The following is a 17,232-nucleotide window of genomic DNA, read 5'->3' as shown; positions in this document are numbered from 1 at the left end:
AAGATCCGTGAGATCGTCTCACAAAAGATGTACTCGTATGTTATTTATTTACAATTGAAAATGGAGGTAATTGACAAATATGTTAATTAAAAGGAAGATGAGCGTGCCGATTTGGAACTGCAAATCTTATTTTAAATGTTTTTAAACTAAGATGAGATTTCGATTTTTATTTTATGATATTTGATTTAGCTAAATGAAATAATTATGAAATTGAAGGAATTTGAATAATGGAATAAATTAAATTATTTATAATTATTAAATTTTTATAACTTAGTCATAAAATTTTAGTCTATTTTTCAAATTTTAAAAAAATTCAAATAAATAAAATAGAAAAAGTCAAAAGCAATTCATCAAGAATAAGCGAACTGATTATGATGAATCCAGTTATTTATTTATTTAATTTTAAGAAATTAAGATTTGCATCCTTCAAATATAATCACAAATATTCTTACATAATAATAATAATAATAATAATAAGTACTTTGGATATTTATTGATTTATTATTATTATTATTATTATACTATATAATAATAATAATAATAATAATAATAATAATAATAAGTACTTTGGATATTTATTGATTTATTATTATTATTATTATTATTATTATTATATAGTATAATAATAATAATAATAAGTACTTTGGATATTTATTGATTTATTATTATTATTATTATTAAACATTATTTTGTTAAATAAATTAACTAATCCCAGCTCCATTCCATCGCCATCCCCTCCTGGCTTTCATTTGTCCCTTCCAATTCCAAAAGCCCCTTCAATTTTCATTTCACTCCGGGAAACAAGAAACGATCTTCACACAAATCAAAGCAAAAATAACTAAAGAATAGGCCAAATGAAGATCCAGTGTGAAGCATCAGTCTTCTGCGTGGCGGATGAGGATGAGGCCGCGCTCTGTGCCGCCTGCGACCACCGTGTCCACCATGCCAACAAACTCGCCGGAAAACACCACCGCTTCTCCCTTCACCACCCGAGACAAGTTCCCCTCTGTGATATTTGTCAGGTTTTACGAAATCCATATATGTTCCTCCTCCTTTCCACCACCATTTTTCTTGATTTGCCACGAACTCTTGTTTTTTTGCCCTCCAATTTTTGGGTTGAATTAACATCTTTTTTCCTATTTACAGGAGAGAAGGGCTTTCTTGTTTTGTCAGCAAGATCGAGCAATTCTGTGCAAAGAGTGTGATATCTCAATACACAAAGCAAACGAGCACACTCAGAAGCACGCCAGATTTCTCCTCACAGGTGTAAAGCTTTCTGCAACGTCGACCCTTTATTCCGACTCACCATCTTCATCAGAATCTTCTGCGATAGCCCTCAAGATTTCAGATTCTGATCCAAAAGTCAAGTCCAAAGAATCCAAAAACAAGCCTGTTTCTGCAGGACCAACCCCTGGTACACCATTCACTGAGAAGCGTACAACGGTCCAAAGCACACCCGTAGTGGCAACAGAATTTTGTGATAAAAGTCATGGCCATTTGATGTGTGGAGGGAATTTGAATGGGTCAATTCCAACGAGTAACATATCGGAATATCTTATGGAAACTCTTCCTGGTTGGCATGTGGAAGACTTTCTCGATTCTTCTCCTCTTCCTCATGGTTTCTGTAAGGTTTGCTTTGCTGCCCCTTTTCATATTCACATCATAGAAATTTAAAGTACTTTCTTCATGAATTTGCATAGTTGGGAAAATAGTTAAACTTTGTTGAAATTTCAGACCGGGGAAAACGATGTGCTGTCATTCTTGGATACTGATTTTGAGGGCAGCATGTGTGCTTTTCCAGCAGGAAAAATGGGATTTTGGGTCCTTCCTCAAGTGTCCCAATCTTTGCATCAGACGCAAAGTCAATCGTATCAATCAATTGATATTTCATTCGGAGCCCCAAATGGGAATGTATTAAAGGAGCAAGCGATGGAATTTACTAAAAATAGCATCAAAGTCAGCAGAAGATTGAGCGAAGACAACTCTTTTGCTGTGCCACAGATCAGTCCACCTTCAACTACCTCCAAGAGACAAAAAAAAATTTGGTAAAAAAAAAAACAAAAGAAAAATCAAATTTCAAATATCCCCATTATTTTGAATCCACTGATCTGGTTTCCCTATTTTTAATGTATTTTTGTAGCTTTTTAGTTGAGTTTTTTTATTGATGTAGTTATTAGGCAAGTTGCTAATAACAAAATGAGAGAAGCAAGGAACAAAAGCAATATCGTGAAGATACAAATAGAGCGCATATTTAGGAGTCATCTTTATCTAATTTTATCCAATATAGCAATCTATAAATGAAAAGTTTTCGAATCACTGTCGGTGAGTAAGTATATTCATGTTCGGCAGAAGGAATTCATCCTTTGGGCATGCCTTGTTGAGGTCTCGGTAGTCGACAATAAAAAGCAGTATACGAAAATAAGCATACTATTGAAATTATGAATATCGTGTATAAAAGAACAATAAGAAAACAGTAAATCAAACCGAAACTTGTACGAAGTAAGATTTGTCCCTTCCGACAGTGATTCAAGGATCTGGACGGACAACTGCTTTTCCTAGAATACGACGACAAAAACTTGCAGCAACTTAGCACGAAATCACTACACCGGCGAACTGAAAAAAATACTCTCACTTTATCACTGAAATTTAACGGATGCCAAATGAAAGCTAACAATATGAAATATAAGAGAATGCTTGAAAGAGATCTTAAGTGTTTGTAAGAATCCTTTTCATGTGTATGAAACGAGGAAATGAATGCACTATTTATAAGCCCCAAAATACACACAAAGAGTCATGCAAGATTAATCCAATTAACTCAAGAATATGAATATCCAAAAATTTTCAATTAATGTGAAAAGTCAGAATATACTTCCACAATCATGAGCTACAACTAACTCAAAAATATGGATAGCAAAAAGACGCTATGACATTCAAGAGTCATAACTTTCATTCAAACTCTAAATTTGATTCAAATTTTCAACAGTAATATGATCCTTTTTTTCACCCACTTCGTTCACAAAGTCAGCTACTCAACTTGCCCTTTTTTCCTCCATGTTCTTTGCTGTAGTTGCATGGATCTTTTTGTCCGTAAATATCTTCTGTTGTATCCAATGAAAATAGAAGCGGGGTGTAGGTCTCATACTCACTTCTCTCCCTTTCTTTCCAAGGATCCATAGCATTTGTCAAAATAATTATTCTCAAATTCAAATAGAAATATACATATATCCATATATATATATATATATATATATATATCCATATTAGATATTTTAATTTTAGGAGAATGCCTTAAAATGAGAACGTGATAGAGCTACCCTCGTGCTAGCAAGGGTTGTCAGGCCCTCCGTCTCTCATCTCAGATATAAAAATTACATTTTCTTTTTCGTTTATCTCAAATATATGAGCAAATTTCTAGATTTAGTATTATCTCACTATTTAAATTCTAGTTATTTGAATGATTTTACCTGAAACAAATTCAAATTCATCCTCTTTTTTTTTTCAATTAACGTTTTCACCCCCCAAAATAAATCGATCCATTCACATCTAAAGCTGCTATTTATTTACACTTTGCTGGTAATTCTCAAATTCCGAAGGGTCGTTTTAATTAGGCCAATTTGCCATCGCTTTACATATTGTGGTGCAAAAGGTGTAAGATAACGTGGGAATGGCAGAGAGGTGACTGACCAAAAAGAGAGACAAAAGAGGCCTCCCTCAATGCGCGGGCCTTGATTTCTTCGCATCTTTTTTACCACGGTTTAATTAATTTGCTAATTACGTTACAGGGTAATTTTTATTTCTTTTTCTTAGTTGATTAAAAGTTGTCTAACTAGCTAGGTCGGAATGTGTGAATGTTGAAAAAAAAGGAAGTTAAAAAGTAAGATTGTGTCATCTTGTGCAAGTATTCAAAGTTTGAAATTCTTTGATTATGATATGGTTGACGTTTCCGCTAATCGAGCATGGAAAATGGATTAAATTTCTGCCAAAATATCCCGATGTATCCTATGGTGCAAACAACATTAATGACTTCTCAGCGTTTGCAGTGAGCTTTGCACGTACGTTTGTATACCTGCAATCATAGAAACAAGGGCCTCCGAACCTCATGCCTCGACACCTTCCACTAACCATGCATTTAGCAAATTCACCTATCAAATACTCTTTTTACTTTTTGAGACCTTCACCTATCAAGCTTGCGAGAAAAGGACGATTTTTTTATTGGCTGACGACGAATCCAACCATTTTCATTGACATTAGTTATTTAAGTTTTGATATAAAATTCCATATGCACTTTGTGACAACTTGAAAAGAGAATATATACAACACTCGAACTTTTATGGAAAAACTATTCATAAATACTGACTTTTTTTCTATTGATCAAACCAATTATCGATCCACTACTAGTGAACCAACAACCATAAAAAATCAATAATTTCAAGAAAAGTGCAGTGCAGCAGTTGCAGTTTGTTAACAGTGGGGCATGCATGCATAATGATATGAAAGAGGGCGTCTGGTCCATCATGTTCGGTAAATTTTAAAATATCTGTTTACGTTGTATATCACAACGAATGAAAAAACAAATTAATGATTAGTTTAGTCTAGTGTTTAAAGGACTCGTGGGCTTGCTAGGATGGCATATTATATCACAATCAATCAATAGCAATAGGAGTGAAATGTCCGACGAGATATTATGACCGATTCTTGAATTATGTCACGCTGCGCGATGATCAAAGAAGCAACTCTCACTTTCAGAGAAGGCTCGTACTTGATCAGATTCTCGACATGCATTAACATTTCTTGTCTAAATCGAAATCGATATGATGGCCTGGTAGCTTCTTTGATAACCAATATATGTATTCAAATGATTCACGTTCTTGATGAGTTTAACTAACCAAGAGAGTGATTGGTGGTGCTAACTTCCAATTACAACCCACTGTATATTATAACAAGTGGAAGAGTATCCATCACAATATATTTTTTGTTGGCCTGAATAATTCAAAGCGAATCATGAAAATTAGCAGGAAACCTGATGTTTGTACATACTATTACCCCAATCCGACATGCTCCAAATTAGTAACTCAATAGCCTAGGGTAATATAGAAATAATGGATTAAGTAATAATGTTTTTTTCCCAATTTCCATTTTATATTATTAATCTTATATCTATACTATATAAAAGTTTTCTTTTAATTTATGCTGTTAATGGAACTCACGAAAATTGATTAAAAAAACTATATAAACTGCAGGTTGAGTGAATATGATAACTAGTATTAGAATAATCGATTTTTAGTTCAAACTATTTGTGCACTGAATATATAAATATATATTCCTTAGAAACGGAGGTGAAAGCACAATTTATCAGGGTAACAATATTTTGGATCAATGTAAAATTTGAACTTCGACCTTATTATACTTCCACTTTCTCAGAATTAAAAACAAACAAAAATTGTAACCTACACAATACAATAGATGTCACGAGCTCATTTTACTTGATAAGGAACCAAATAAAAAAATTGTCTCCCATAATCAGGAAAATTTTGACGAGTCTCGAAAATAAGGTTATTTCTCAAAATTTTCGAATTGCACACAGGTTCTATTTATGTGAAAATAAAATATCGATACATAGTGGAAAAAGGATCCTCGAAACATTTCACGAATTATGTGATCACATGCAGCTAACAACTAAACTTAGTCGTTATATGACTTATGTCATCTTTGTAAGAGTTCATGTGTTGAAAGTTGCAAGAGTTCGACTTTTAAAAACACGTTTTTCATTTTATTTCTTCATTCTTCAAGGTGGATACGGTTTATTCCGTTGTGCTTGGCGGTTTATTTCGTGAGTCACGTGTTTTCCTGTTTCTCTTCACACATTTAACCACGTTTTCTCCTATCCTTTTGTGAACCCTTAGAATCTTACGTCTTACCATAATTTAAGGTTTGCCACATTCTTAAAAGAGCCCCTCTTTCTCTCTGCTATCTTATTATTGTCAACACTTCAGCTAGCCATTTCCATTGGCATTTAAAATTCTTGATTTGCTATATCTTCATTTGGAAGATTTTTCCTTGTGGGTTTTCCTACGAAAGATACATTTTGTCTCTACATTTTATTACGGTGAGCCAATTTGTTCATCATGCATCGCAATCCGAGCTTCATCGATGTGTCATTTTTATTCTTTCATACAAACAATAACAGATTCAGCTTTGAAAAAATTCTTTAATATGACTTTACTTTTAACGATAATTGTAGCACTTCTTCTTTATGGGCCTGTCATTGCTAAGGTTCGTGCAAATGTTGCCATTTTGGTTATTTTGTTGTACCATTTACCTGATGACGTTAACTTGGACGAGGAAGATTTTTTACAGTGCGAGATTTTTAAGAATTTGTATTGTATTTAATTTCAAATATGAGTAGTTGTTCTGTTGTACACGAGATTTATTGTCAAATTAATGAATTTACCTATTTAAATACCCATTTCTGAATATTTATCTGTTGCAGAGTTAAACCTTTGTCCTGCAAAGGAAGTCCCTCTCTTTTCAGAAAGAGAGGGAATACATGAAAGCCGATAGCTTGTTGATTCTCTTCAAGTGCATTAGGGGGGCGAAAATAAAAGGGGAGTTCGAGTATTCAAAATGGGGTCGATTAGTGGAGATTCGTCGGTAGATTGGGATCATGATTCAAGTGCACATGAGGAGAAAATTTTTGTTTCGGTTAGGTTGAGACCAATGAATGAAAGAGAACTTGGAAATAATGATGTTTTGGATTGGGAATGCATCAACAACACCACCATCATTTTCAAGAATAGTTTTCAAGAACGATCTATGCATCCGGCTGCCTATAATTTTGGTAAGCCCAATTTTTCTTTGAAAACAATACATGTATCTCGTGTGATTCCTTCCGTATAAGTTTCATCATATGTTGAAAACCAATAGCTCCTAGACTCGTATTATATTAGATATGTTTGTCCTAAGAATCATTTGCATAATTTATCTTCTTAGTAATCCTAATATGTTCGATTCCATGCAAATGCTATGTCTTTCAAATTTATTTTTTCTCGTTCATCTTTTTTCTTGGGGCAGACAGGGTATTTGGCTTCGACAGTTCCACGAGGGAAGTATACGATGAAGCAGCAAAAAAGGTTGCTCTTTCTGTTTTAAGTGGAATGAATTGTGAGTACAACACCAGCCGTTACCATATCCGTAAATTTCATTTTCATACATATGTTTGATCGTGTCTGAATTCCTTTTCCAGCAAGTATTTTTGCATACGGGCAGACAAGTAGTGGAAAAACATATACAATGGCTGGCATTACTGAAAACACCATAGAAGATATATACGACTATATAGACAATGTATTTCCAATCCAAATACTTCAAATCTTTTTCTTGATTTGATTTATAATATGTTGTCTAAAAGTCATCTTACTACATTACAACCGAAAAAATACAGCATCGTGAAAGAGAATTCGTGTTGAAGTTTTCTGCAATGGAGATTTACAATGAATCTGTCAAAGACCTCCTCAGCACCGATGGGGCTCCACTTAGACTTTTAGATGATCCAGAGGTAAACATAAAACTTAAAGATTTAACTTTAAAGGCGACCGATTTCGTCAAACATACATCCACGTAATTTTTCATTGACTCTAATGATATAGAGAGGGACTATTGTGGAGAAACTCACAGAGGTGACCTTGAGAGACATAAACCATCTAAAAGAGCTTTTATCGATATGTGAAGGCAAGATCAATCATACGCATCTCATATTTTTTGTGTATGCAAACAACAAGAATTACCCTTGATAGGAGTTCGTACATTTTACAGCCCAAAGGCAGATAGGAGAGACTACCCTCAATGAAATGAGTTCTAGATCTCATCAAATTCTACGCCTAGTATGTTTTCTTTTACTAGTGTTTTGGAAAGTACCTATTTCCTGTGTCCAGTTTCTCACATAATTGATGTTACTGTAGAGTGTTGACAGTGAAGCACGTGAATCCTTTGGTGCACTAAATTCAAGCACGCTAACAGCTTCTGTGGTATGAATTCTAATGTATTTGATTCTGCAGTATACTTAGAAAATATATGACAAAAAAGTAACATATTTTCATGTTCTCAAGTGCAGAATTTTGTTGATCTTGCTGGGAGCGAACGTGCTTCTCAAACATTATCAGCTGGCACTAGACTAAAAGAAGGTTGCCATATAAACAGAAGTTTGCTTACGCTCGGGACAGTGATCCGGAAGCTAAGGTACATTTCCTATTCACTCTCACCTGTCTAACAATAGTTCGTTCTCTCTATAACACAGTCAGCTAATTCGAAACCAATTGATTTTTGCGTTTTTATGCAGCAAAGGAAGAAATGGGCACATCCCATATAGAGATTCGAAGCTGACACGTATACTACAGAACTCATTAGGAGGCAATGCCAAGACAGCCATTATATGTACGATGAGCCCTTCTCACAGCCACGTTGAGCAATCAAGAAACACGCTCTTGTTCGCTAGCTGCGCCAAGCAAGTTAGTACCAACGCACAGGTTAATGTGGTTATGTCTGAGAAAGCACTAGTGAAGCAGCTGCAGAAAGAACTAGCAAGACTTGAGAACGAGTTGAGGAACTTGAGCTCTCTTGCTGGTCCGTGTGATTCTGCAGCAGCACTAAAAGAGAAAGAACAACTTATTGAAAAGGTGATATTTCATAGAGAAATGACTAAGTTTCATAAAACACATATTTTTTGGAAGAAATGTCACTTTTTCTATCACTTGAATTCTGCAGATGGATAAAGAGATTCGTGATTTAACTTATCAACGGGATCAAGCTCAATCACATATTGAGAATATGTTAAAGTCTGAAGGGGAATATCAAGCATCAAAATCATGGGTTTGTAGACATGTTAATTTAAACTCAAATTTAACATGAATTTCAACCCTTTAAATCCTTATTCGGGATGATTCTGGTGTGTTCTTAAGGTTGATATGAATGGCCACGAAAAAGGATCCTGGAGGAATGAGTATTCGGCATATGAAGCATCAGAGATAATCGATCCCTTTCGCTCTGATGGAGCTTCCATTACATCTCGTTTTTCAGATAGATACGAAGGTGTTAATTCCAGAAGAATTGAAGATCAGTTCGTTGAGAGTTCTGAGGAGCAGTTTCTGTCAGATGACACATCGCCAAGACTATACATAGACAAGTACTTTGGTCCTGATCCATGTCAAGGATGGGAGAAGATTAGTCAAGAAACTGATAAGACTCTAGAAGAAAACTGCAAGGAGGTTCAATGTATTGAAATCAATTTCACCAGAAGAAATAAAGTTTCCCATGTGACGTCTGAACAAAATGGAGATCTGGTTCCAGGTTATATTCGTTCAGAAGTTATGCTTTATAGGCGGATGAAAATAATGAACTGATTTTCTTGTTTCACACGTAGGGAAACATAAAAGTTCACCTGACACGGATGTATCGGATTTCAGTGCCAATGTATCAAGAAGTGTAAGCTGTGAAAAATTACTAACTACTATAACAAAATCTTCGAGTTTTGAAGGTGAAAAAGAACCCGAAAATACATCACCAATTGCAGAAGATACTCAAGGAAGGATCTCTATCGTTGAGCCAATGACGTCTACAGAGATATTGAGTACAAAAAATGACCGAAGTTCAAAGAAGAGTGACAACATGAATGAAAATGATCACAACATTAAAAATTTGGATAAAGACTTCCCAGCCAAGAAACAAGAAGTTTATGTCACAGAAATCAGTGAAGTGATCCGGTCCGAGTCACTGAAGCAGTTGGTGGATGATGTGGTATGAATAAATTCTTCCCTCAGACGAGTGACCTAATCACATTTATGCTACTTCCAACTCCTTTTCTAGTTTCTAATCAAACTAATTCTCTAAGAACTGATCTATTTGTATTCTTTAGCATATACTTCAATAGAATTCTTGCAAAGATTGTTCTTTTCCATATATCTATCTTTTCTCATAATGTAACTTTGCTAGCAGGGTATAAAGGAGGCAAAAACAATCAAGAATTTTGAAAACAATGCAGATGATGAACCCAATAAGTCTCAGAATATAATGCAGTCTCCGTCCGATTGGACAACCGAATTTGAGAGGCAAAAAAGAGACATAGTTGAACTTTGGAACACTTGCAACATTCCGTTGTTTCATAGAACCTATTTCTTCTTGCTCTTCAAAGGAGATCCATCAGATGGAGTTTACATGGAAGTTGAGCTTAGGCGTTTGTCTTTCCTCAAGAACACGTTACATGGACTTGCCAAAGACGATCATTTTACACAGGCTTCAAGGTACTCTCTCATTTCTATCCTTACTCTTTGCCATATAATAAATTTTTTCAAGAATATATAAAGCCAAATCCGATTAAACATCTCAACATTTCAACTAGTATTTTATCTACTATTTATGATAACCTAAAATCTTGAACATTTTCTGGGCTCGCTCACAGCGCTAAGGCTCTAAATCGTGAGAGAGAAATGCTATGCAGACGAATGATGAAAAAATATTCTGCAAAAGAGAGGGAAGCTCTGTACAAGAAATGGGGAATCGGCTTAAAAACAAAGCATCGAAGACTCCAACTTTGCCGCAAACTATGGACAGATGCCACAAACATGGAACACATCAAAGAAAGTGCTTCCATAGTTGCAAAAATAATTGGGTTCAAGGAGACAGGAAAGGCTCCAAAAGAGATGTTTGGGCTCAGCGTCTCAACAAAGCTGGTTAACCTCAGTTCATTCAGCTGGAGACATAGCTTGCCTTCCATGATATAAGGCCAAGCTGTGACAGTGAAATGTGAATTACAATTACCTAGGAAATGTGTCTTTAGAACTAACTCCGTTAGTTTTCTGAATTGTACGACTCCTGTACATGGTCGAGAATTGGATCCTAAGGAACTCTTCATTCCAGTGCTCAACTTCACTCATCGGGGAAAAATGTAAATAAGCTATCGATATCATGTAATTGTTCTTTCTGTGTTGCTTTGAGAATTAAGTGAACCATGGATAGTTTCATGTCACATAAATAAAAAGGAGGGGAGATACTAAGTGGCCCCCCGATTTGCTAGTATCCACACGATGAACTCATCACCTTTAGATGTCAGTTGAATCAAATTCGCCAAGCCACATAGGTTTCTACCTAAGTGGCATATGGATTTGTACATGTTACCTCCTCAGTGGAAGCAGTATGTGATTCCATATAGGAAATGTTTTTACTTTCTTTATATTTTTTTAATTTCGACCACAAGTACCTTATGCGATACTTTTTTAGAGTGTTCAGCCGATGTCTTACCTGCAAGAACACAATCAAACACCAAAATTCTGTATATTTGCAGGCCAATATTCCAAGTCCATTCACCAGGTTTAGAGTATTTTGAAATATACAGTAATTTTGGCGGAATGATACATGCCATGGTTTTACAAGAATCAAATATTGTTGTTCGTAACATACCATATAAAATATTAGGGAACTTCTTCAGGGATCAAAAAACTTCTCGCGTCAACAATTCAATACATTTGAGCAACAATTTTATGCATATATAAAGCTTGAACTAATAAAACTGCGACAGCCAAACTGCCATCTAGCCACAGAAAAATGATTACAGTACTGGATAGCAAGAAGTTGCAATAGTTGCTTACAGAAACAAACTGTTTATTCTGCTCGAGATTGACCAGCACGAGAGGAAAGTATGATTCCAACAATGATACCATATAGTGTCAATGCTTCAGCAAATATAAGGATAAGAATCATCCCGACAAAGAGCTTTGGTTGTTGAGCATTGGCTCTGTACAGATGATAAAGATTATGGTAATAAGTATGGAATCTTATTGAAAAATAATAAAAACAGGGATACTTGAATGTAACGCACATTTCCATACGAAACACAACTGAGAACTAGACAAATCAATTCTGAATTTTCAATAATGTGTCATTCTATCAGAAAACGAATTATCACTTTCACTGCTCATAAAGTAATAAGATGGCTCACAAGAAAACCAGAAAATAATGAGTTGGAGGAATGGTGCTCAATGTAGACAGGACACCAGGTTACTAAAGAAAGCAAAAGCCCGATGGGTAACAACCAAAGCAACTTCCAGTCAAGTCACAGTTAACCTTTCCAAAAAATCCAAGCAGCAGCAATATGTTGCACAGAAAGAAAATTAGAACTCCAGAACATAAAACTCAATAACTACGTCTACATGCCAATTCACCCCCCAAAAAACAAGAAGTCTAAATCACAACACACAATTATTCAATATCTTATGCGAATCAAATAGAATTCAAGGTACTCGACAAGTAGCATACCTGACACCAGCATCTCCGACGATGCCTATGGCCATACCAGCAGCGAGGCCAGCAAGACCGCAAGAAAGTCCAGAAGAAAGATGTGCATGCCCATCAAACAAGTAGTTGTAAGACTTGGCCTTGGGGGTTAATACTAGTACTGATAATGACAGCGATGATCAAACCATAAATACCCAAGACACCAGCCATAACTACCGGGCACAATGGATTTCATCACCAACTCTGGCCGCATCACACCCATGGATGCCACACCAACAGCACTCTTTGACGTGCCGTACGCGGATCCCATACCTACAAATACAGAGTTGAAATAATCGAAACAAAAGCTTAGATCTGAAAAAATTGGAATGGGTCGTGAAGCTTGGCTCACAGGAGAATACGAGAGCAGCGGCGGCAGCCGAGGAAGCCAAAGAATGGCGTCGTTTCATCGCCGCTGAAGGTTGAGGACATTTTCCGATCGACTTGGAATGGATTTCAGGAGAGATTCGGATATCGCAGTGTTTTTTTACATACGGATAGTCGGATATAAAGATGCTTTAGGAATAAGTTGAATTTTTCCAAGTGGAAGCATTTTATAAGCGAATGAGATTTGACCGTGAATTTACATATTTGCCCTTTGTTACAATATAAATTACAGTTGACTTTTAAATAATTAAATTAAATTTGATCCTTTTCAAATTTATTAAATTGATGTTCTCAACTCGTCTTTGTTGTTGTGATTATGCATCAGCCTGAATAATCTGTGGGATGTGATGCAAATTTTTTGGTCTTGAGACTTAAATTATTTTAAATTAAAGTCGTAATACATGAAAATGACAATAAAAATCAAGCTCGGAAAAATTTTCACTGGTTTAATACATTTGACCGGTCAAGTTCTTTTCCTTGAATAAATCTTGATATAACAGATATATTTTTTAAAAAATAAACACTTTTTTGTAGTATAGAGCACCCACATTGGTGCATTAATGAGTAATTATTAACACCAATTAATATTAATACACTAATGTGGAGATATACATTATTAATCTTGGCTGTCATGTCAGCATAAAAATTCATCAGAATTAATCTCATTAATTCACGTAAAACAAAAAAGTCAAATGGCTCTTTTAACTATATATATTATTTATTCTTTTTATTTTGTTCTGAAAAATAAATCCTCGCAAAAAAAATATTTTATTTAAAAAACCAAATGATATCAAAGAGTCCAACTGTTTTTTCATTTTTTTAATAATATTTTAATCGATATTGAAATTAAGTTATTTTTAAAATAATAATACTATTTATTTTCAATAATATTTATTGTAAATTTTTAAACAAAATTAGAAAGATATTTAATTAATATAAAATAAAAAAAATGAATAAATAGACAGTGGATCCATAAATAATGAAAGTTGATATTAAATGAATGTGGGTGTGTATTAATAATGAGAAATGATTAATATAATAATTATGTGGCTCGTAGACCCCACACTTTTTGAAGAGATGAAGAGTTAATAACATACATTAATTACTATGGATGTGGATGCCCTCACGACAATGTAGTAAACAGACCGTTCTATTCCTATTCCTAGTCCTAGCAGTATAGAATAAAAATATAATTGTAATATATATTGTTAGCAATAATCAAAGTTTTAAAAATTAATTATTATAACCCAGTTTCGAAATTTAGACACACACAATTTTCGGCCTCCATCGGGCCCAAAGCAAATGTAAGATCCGGCTGCGGACTGCGGTTCTCACCAATCAACTGTTAGGTGTTTGGATATGGAAGGATGAGAGATCTCCTCCAGAAACAATTAACAAACATAACAGCAACGGGCTCGATTATGAAAATGCAGCATACTCTTTGTCTTAAGTGTGATATACTCGATGGATCATCGTACTTAATTTATGTTGCACTCTTCAGCTTCTTCTAGTTCTATGACAAAGGAACTTGGTTACGATCACAGGCCGATGGAACCATTCAAAATATGCCTTAAATCAAAGACATTCCATTGGGGATGGTTATCTGATGGTTACTTTCCTCTTGATGTTGAAATCAAAATATATTATCAGATGTTGAAATCGATGTAGTTTACTTTTGTAGCTATTTTTTTATTGGAGTCAAAGTTTTGTTGCAAGAAATCTGAAACCTGCTCCCAATTTAAACAATAACCCCACTCCATCACATGTTTGTGTTGGTTTTTGTCTGAAATCTTGATTACATCGTTGTCACATATAATACTTAAATATTATATATGGATATATTTTTGTACAGAAACTCAAGTATTTGTGGTAAAAAAAAAAATTAACTTAACGTTTTATTTGTACTTTATCATCATGTAATAAAGCTTATAAAAAGCTAGCACTTTCAAAGGGGTATTATTTTTCATCGAGAAACTATTTTTTCACAATAAATTTAGTTTTCTTGGAATCATTCAATCATGTATAGTTTTAGTAAAATAATCTAACGATGCGTTTATATTGAGGAATCTGAAAACGGAGGATTTAAAATCATTAACAAAAATTCACTCAATTTGTTGGGTAATTTTCATTCAATAAATTTGTAATTGCTTAACTATTTTACTGTCTTTTTTTATGACGACAAACCTCCATGTTAATGCACTAGCATTACCACACTAGTCAAATAAATCGTATTGAGCAAACTCTATGTGATATACTCATCCGAAAAATTGTTGATAAGATTATATTTATTGCTATTGGTCAAAAACTCGCTCACATATTTTATTAACTCATACACTCTTTTATAAGAGCTTCTGCAGTTACTTTTTGCACTATAGCAATGATTCGGTCATTTATAATTAATGAAGTAAATTGAATTACGTTCTTTTAGATCAATTCATCTAATCAAATAGAATTATTCGAACATACTAAATTTTCTTTTTTAAAAAAATAAAAATAAACTCCCCATTATTCTTTTCGCATATTCAAAAATCAATCTGCTCCGTTGTAGTGATTGGGACTAGCATGCATGCACATTACTATGTGACTTTTTCGTCAAGGAGGTGTGACAAGAACGTTGCATTCACTTTACATTTTGCAACCATTCGAGCTTTTTGCTCATGACTATGGCTCCACAATTTCTTATCTTTTGACAAAGGTTCATTTTATGATGATAATTGGCTGTGGTACATCAAAAAAAATCCAAATTATACAGATAGATAGAACATATTTCACGTACAACTAATTCATCATTCCATTTTGACATTCGACCATCAATCAATCTACCTGAATTTAGGAAATCTAACTTAAATCTTGTAACTCGGAATGCTAGTTAGTTGTAGATAAAATTTTCCAGATTTGATGTGAAGTTTATTGTGACGATTATTGGTTTATCATTTAATTTTAAAATTTATTGTCGGGTTTCGTTTGTAGTTATTTTGAGGTCGGATAATCTATTTTTTAATGACATGGAAACCAGCGGCCGCTATCTTTCGATACACATTGGGTAAACATCTAGGTCAACACAATAACCTGCAAACCACGCTAGTCAAATAAACCACACTTGGCAAGCTTTGTGTTACAAGCCAGCACGAGAAAATTTTGGTAGAGAAACTCGAACTTCTGATCATCGGTCAAACGTTCACACACTTCACCAACTCGAACACATCCTTTAGAGCTTGAGGTCGGATAATCTTATCCCTCCAAAAAAAAAAAAAAGTAGTGAATCTTCGTATAAAATTTGAACTGCTTGCTTTTTCTTTAGCACTTTCTTCGCTTCGCCATGGCCATGGGGACGAAACTTTATCGCTACGCGAACACAAAGGATAAAAGAAGTAGCAAAGGTAGGCAACTTGTTGAAGCAAAAGAAGACAAAAGCAAAACAACTAATGCAAGAATCTCACTCCAGTATTAAACAATTAATAAGTTGAACCAATCTTATCAATTATAAAAATAAACAAACTCAAATAATTCGATGCCATGTTAACAACCCATCCACCACTTAGATTTTATCCACTGCCGCTATGAGTAAGTACTGTCGGCGAGCATATATGGACAGCTAATTTAAATAAATTCAATTTGATGGCTCGTTTGACATATATGGGAAATATGTCTGCTTCTCCACATACAAATTTTACGTACGTATCAATCATTTAATTGTGTGCATATATAATTTCTTTTGTCGCTGCGAAAGAAAATCTAGAATAAAGTCAATACAACTCCTTTAGTATGTATTTCAAGCTTCAAATATATGTTTTTAAGAATTAAAGAAAGGATGTGAATGGTAATATCGGATATAATATCATAACATTTTACTTGGAAAACGATATGATCAAGAGTATAGGAATTTCGAAATCAGACATTTACGAGGTATATAAATTTGAACCTTCAATTATAGATTTTAAAGCATTATTTAAATTCGATTATAAAAACTTGATTTCCATTCAATTAAAAGCAGAATGATAAAGATCGATGGATAATATGAAAATCATTGGCATGTAAAACATATCAATCAAATAATACATTTTTACTACAAAAAAATCGTGATTTCATGACGTCTCTCGTGCTTCATCTACACTTGTTATTAGGGGTGCAGTCGAATCGAGTCAAATATCATACTACTAGAGCTCGACTCAGAAAAAAATTTAAAATAATAGAACTCGAACTAGAGCTCGAAAAACTCGATTTTCAATTTATTTTAATTTTAAATAAATAATAAAGAAATATATGTATAAGCATATAAAAATAAATAAATATAATTATATATAATTAAATATATATGTAATCGAGTATCTCGTGGGCTATTGTAACATCCTCATCAAATACTCGAGCTCAATTCAATTACAGGCTCGAGCTGCCGAACTCAACTTGGTCATACCGAGCTCGAGCTCGAGTTTTGACCGAGTTTAGTTCAGCAGCTCGACTCATTTGCACATCTACTTGCTATATATGTATGATTTATGCATGCACATATATGTATCTAATTTT

General features: G+C 34.2%; 2 protein-coding genes, 1 long non-coding RNA gene and 1 pseudogene across 3 annotated transcripts; 2 read left to right on the top strand and 2 right to left on the bottom strand.

Moving 5' to 3' along the window:
• The first annotated feature begins 710 nt into the window (after window positions 1–710).
• Window positions 711–2,313, top strand: LOC142533878 (B-box zinc finger protein 21-like). The gene is made up of 3 exons (XM_075640792.1): window positions 711–1,022; window positions 1,147–1,629; window positions 1,735–2,313. The coding sequence occupies exons 1-3, from the start codon at window positions 855–857 to the stop codon at window positions 2,047–2,049; spliced, it is 966 nt and encodes a 321-aa protein (XP_075496907.1). The 5' UTR covers window positions 711–854; the 3' UTR covers window positions 2,050–2,313.
• A 3,641-nt stretch (window positions 2,314–5,954) lies between these two features.
• LOC142533204 (kinesin-like protein KIN-7F) lies at window positions 5,955–11,158 on the top strand. The gene is made up of 15 exons (XM_075639886.1): window positions 5,955–6,106; window positions 6,491–6,838; window positions 7,072–7,161; window positions 7,244–7,344; window positions 7,442–7,555; window positions 7,647–7,728; window positions 7,813–7,880; window positions 7,959–8,024; window positions 8,111–8,235; window positions 8,336–8,672; window positions 8,761–8,865; window positions 8,955–9,342; window positions 9,416–9,789; window positions 9,985–10,292; window positions 10,451–11,158. Exons 2-15 carry the CDS (start codon window positions 6,625–6,627, stop codon window positions 10,770–10,772), a joined length of 2,694 nt encoding a protein of 897 aa, XP_075496001.1. The 5' UTR covers window positions 5,955–6,106; window positions 6,491–6,624; the 3' UTR covers window positions 10,773–11,158.
• LOC142533206 (uncharacterized) lies at window positions 9,008–9,417 on the bottom strand. The gene is made up of 2 exons (XR_012816695.1): window positions 9,287–9,417; window positions 9,008–9,189 (listed from the first exon to the last, which is right to left on the bottom strand). It is a non-coding gene; the product is annotated as an uncharacterized LOC142533206 (long non-coding RNA).
• A 218-nt stretch (window positions 11,159–11,376) lies between the features above and the next one.
• LOC142533205 (V-type proton ATPase 16 kDa proteolipid subunit-like) lies at window positions 11,377–12,853 on the bottom strand (annotated as a pseudogene).
• Between the last annotated feature and the right edge of the window lie 4,379 nt (window positions 12,854–17,232).

This window comes from Primulina tabacum, chromosome 18 (genome assembly GCF_025594145.1).
Source record: "Primulina tabacum isolate GXHZ01 chromosome 18, ASM2559414v2, whole genome shotgun sequence".
Lineage (NCBI taxonomy): Eukaryota > Viridiplantae > Streptophyta > Magnoliopsida > Lamiales > Gesneriaceae > Primulina > Primulina tabacum.
Note: the sequence above shows the minus strand (reverse complement) of the source record. Positions and strands in the feature narration are given on the sequence as shown.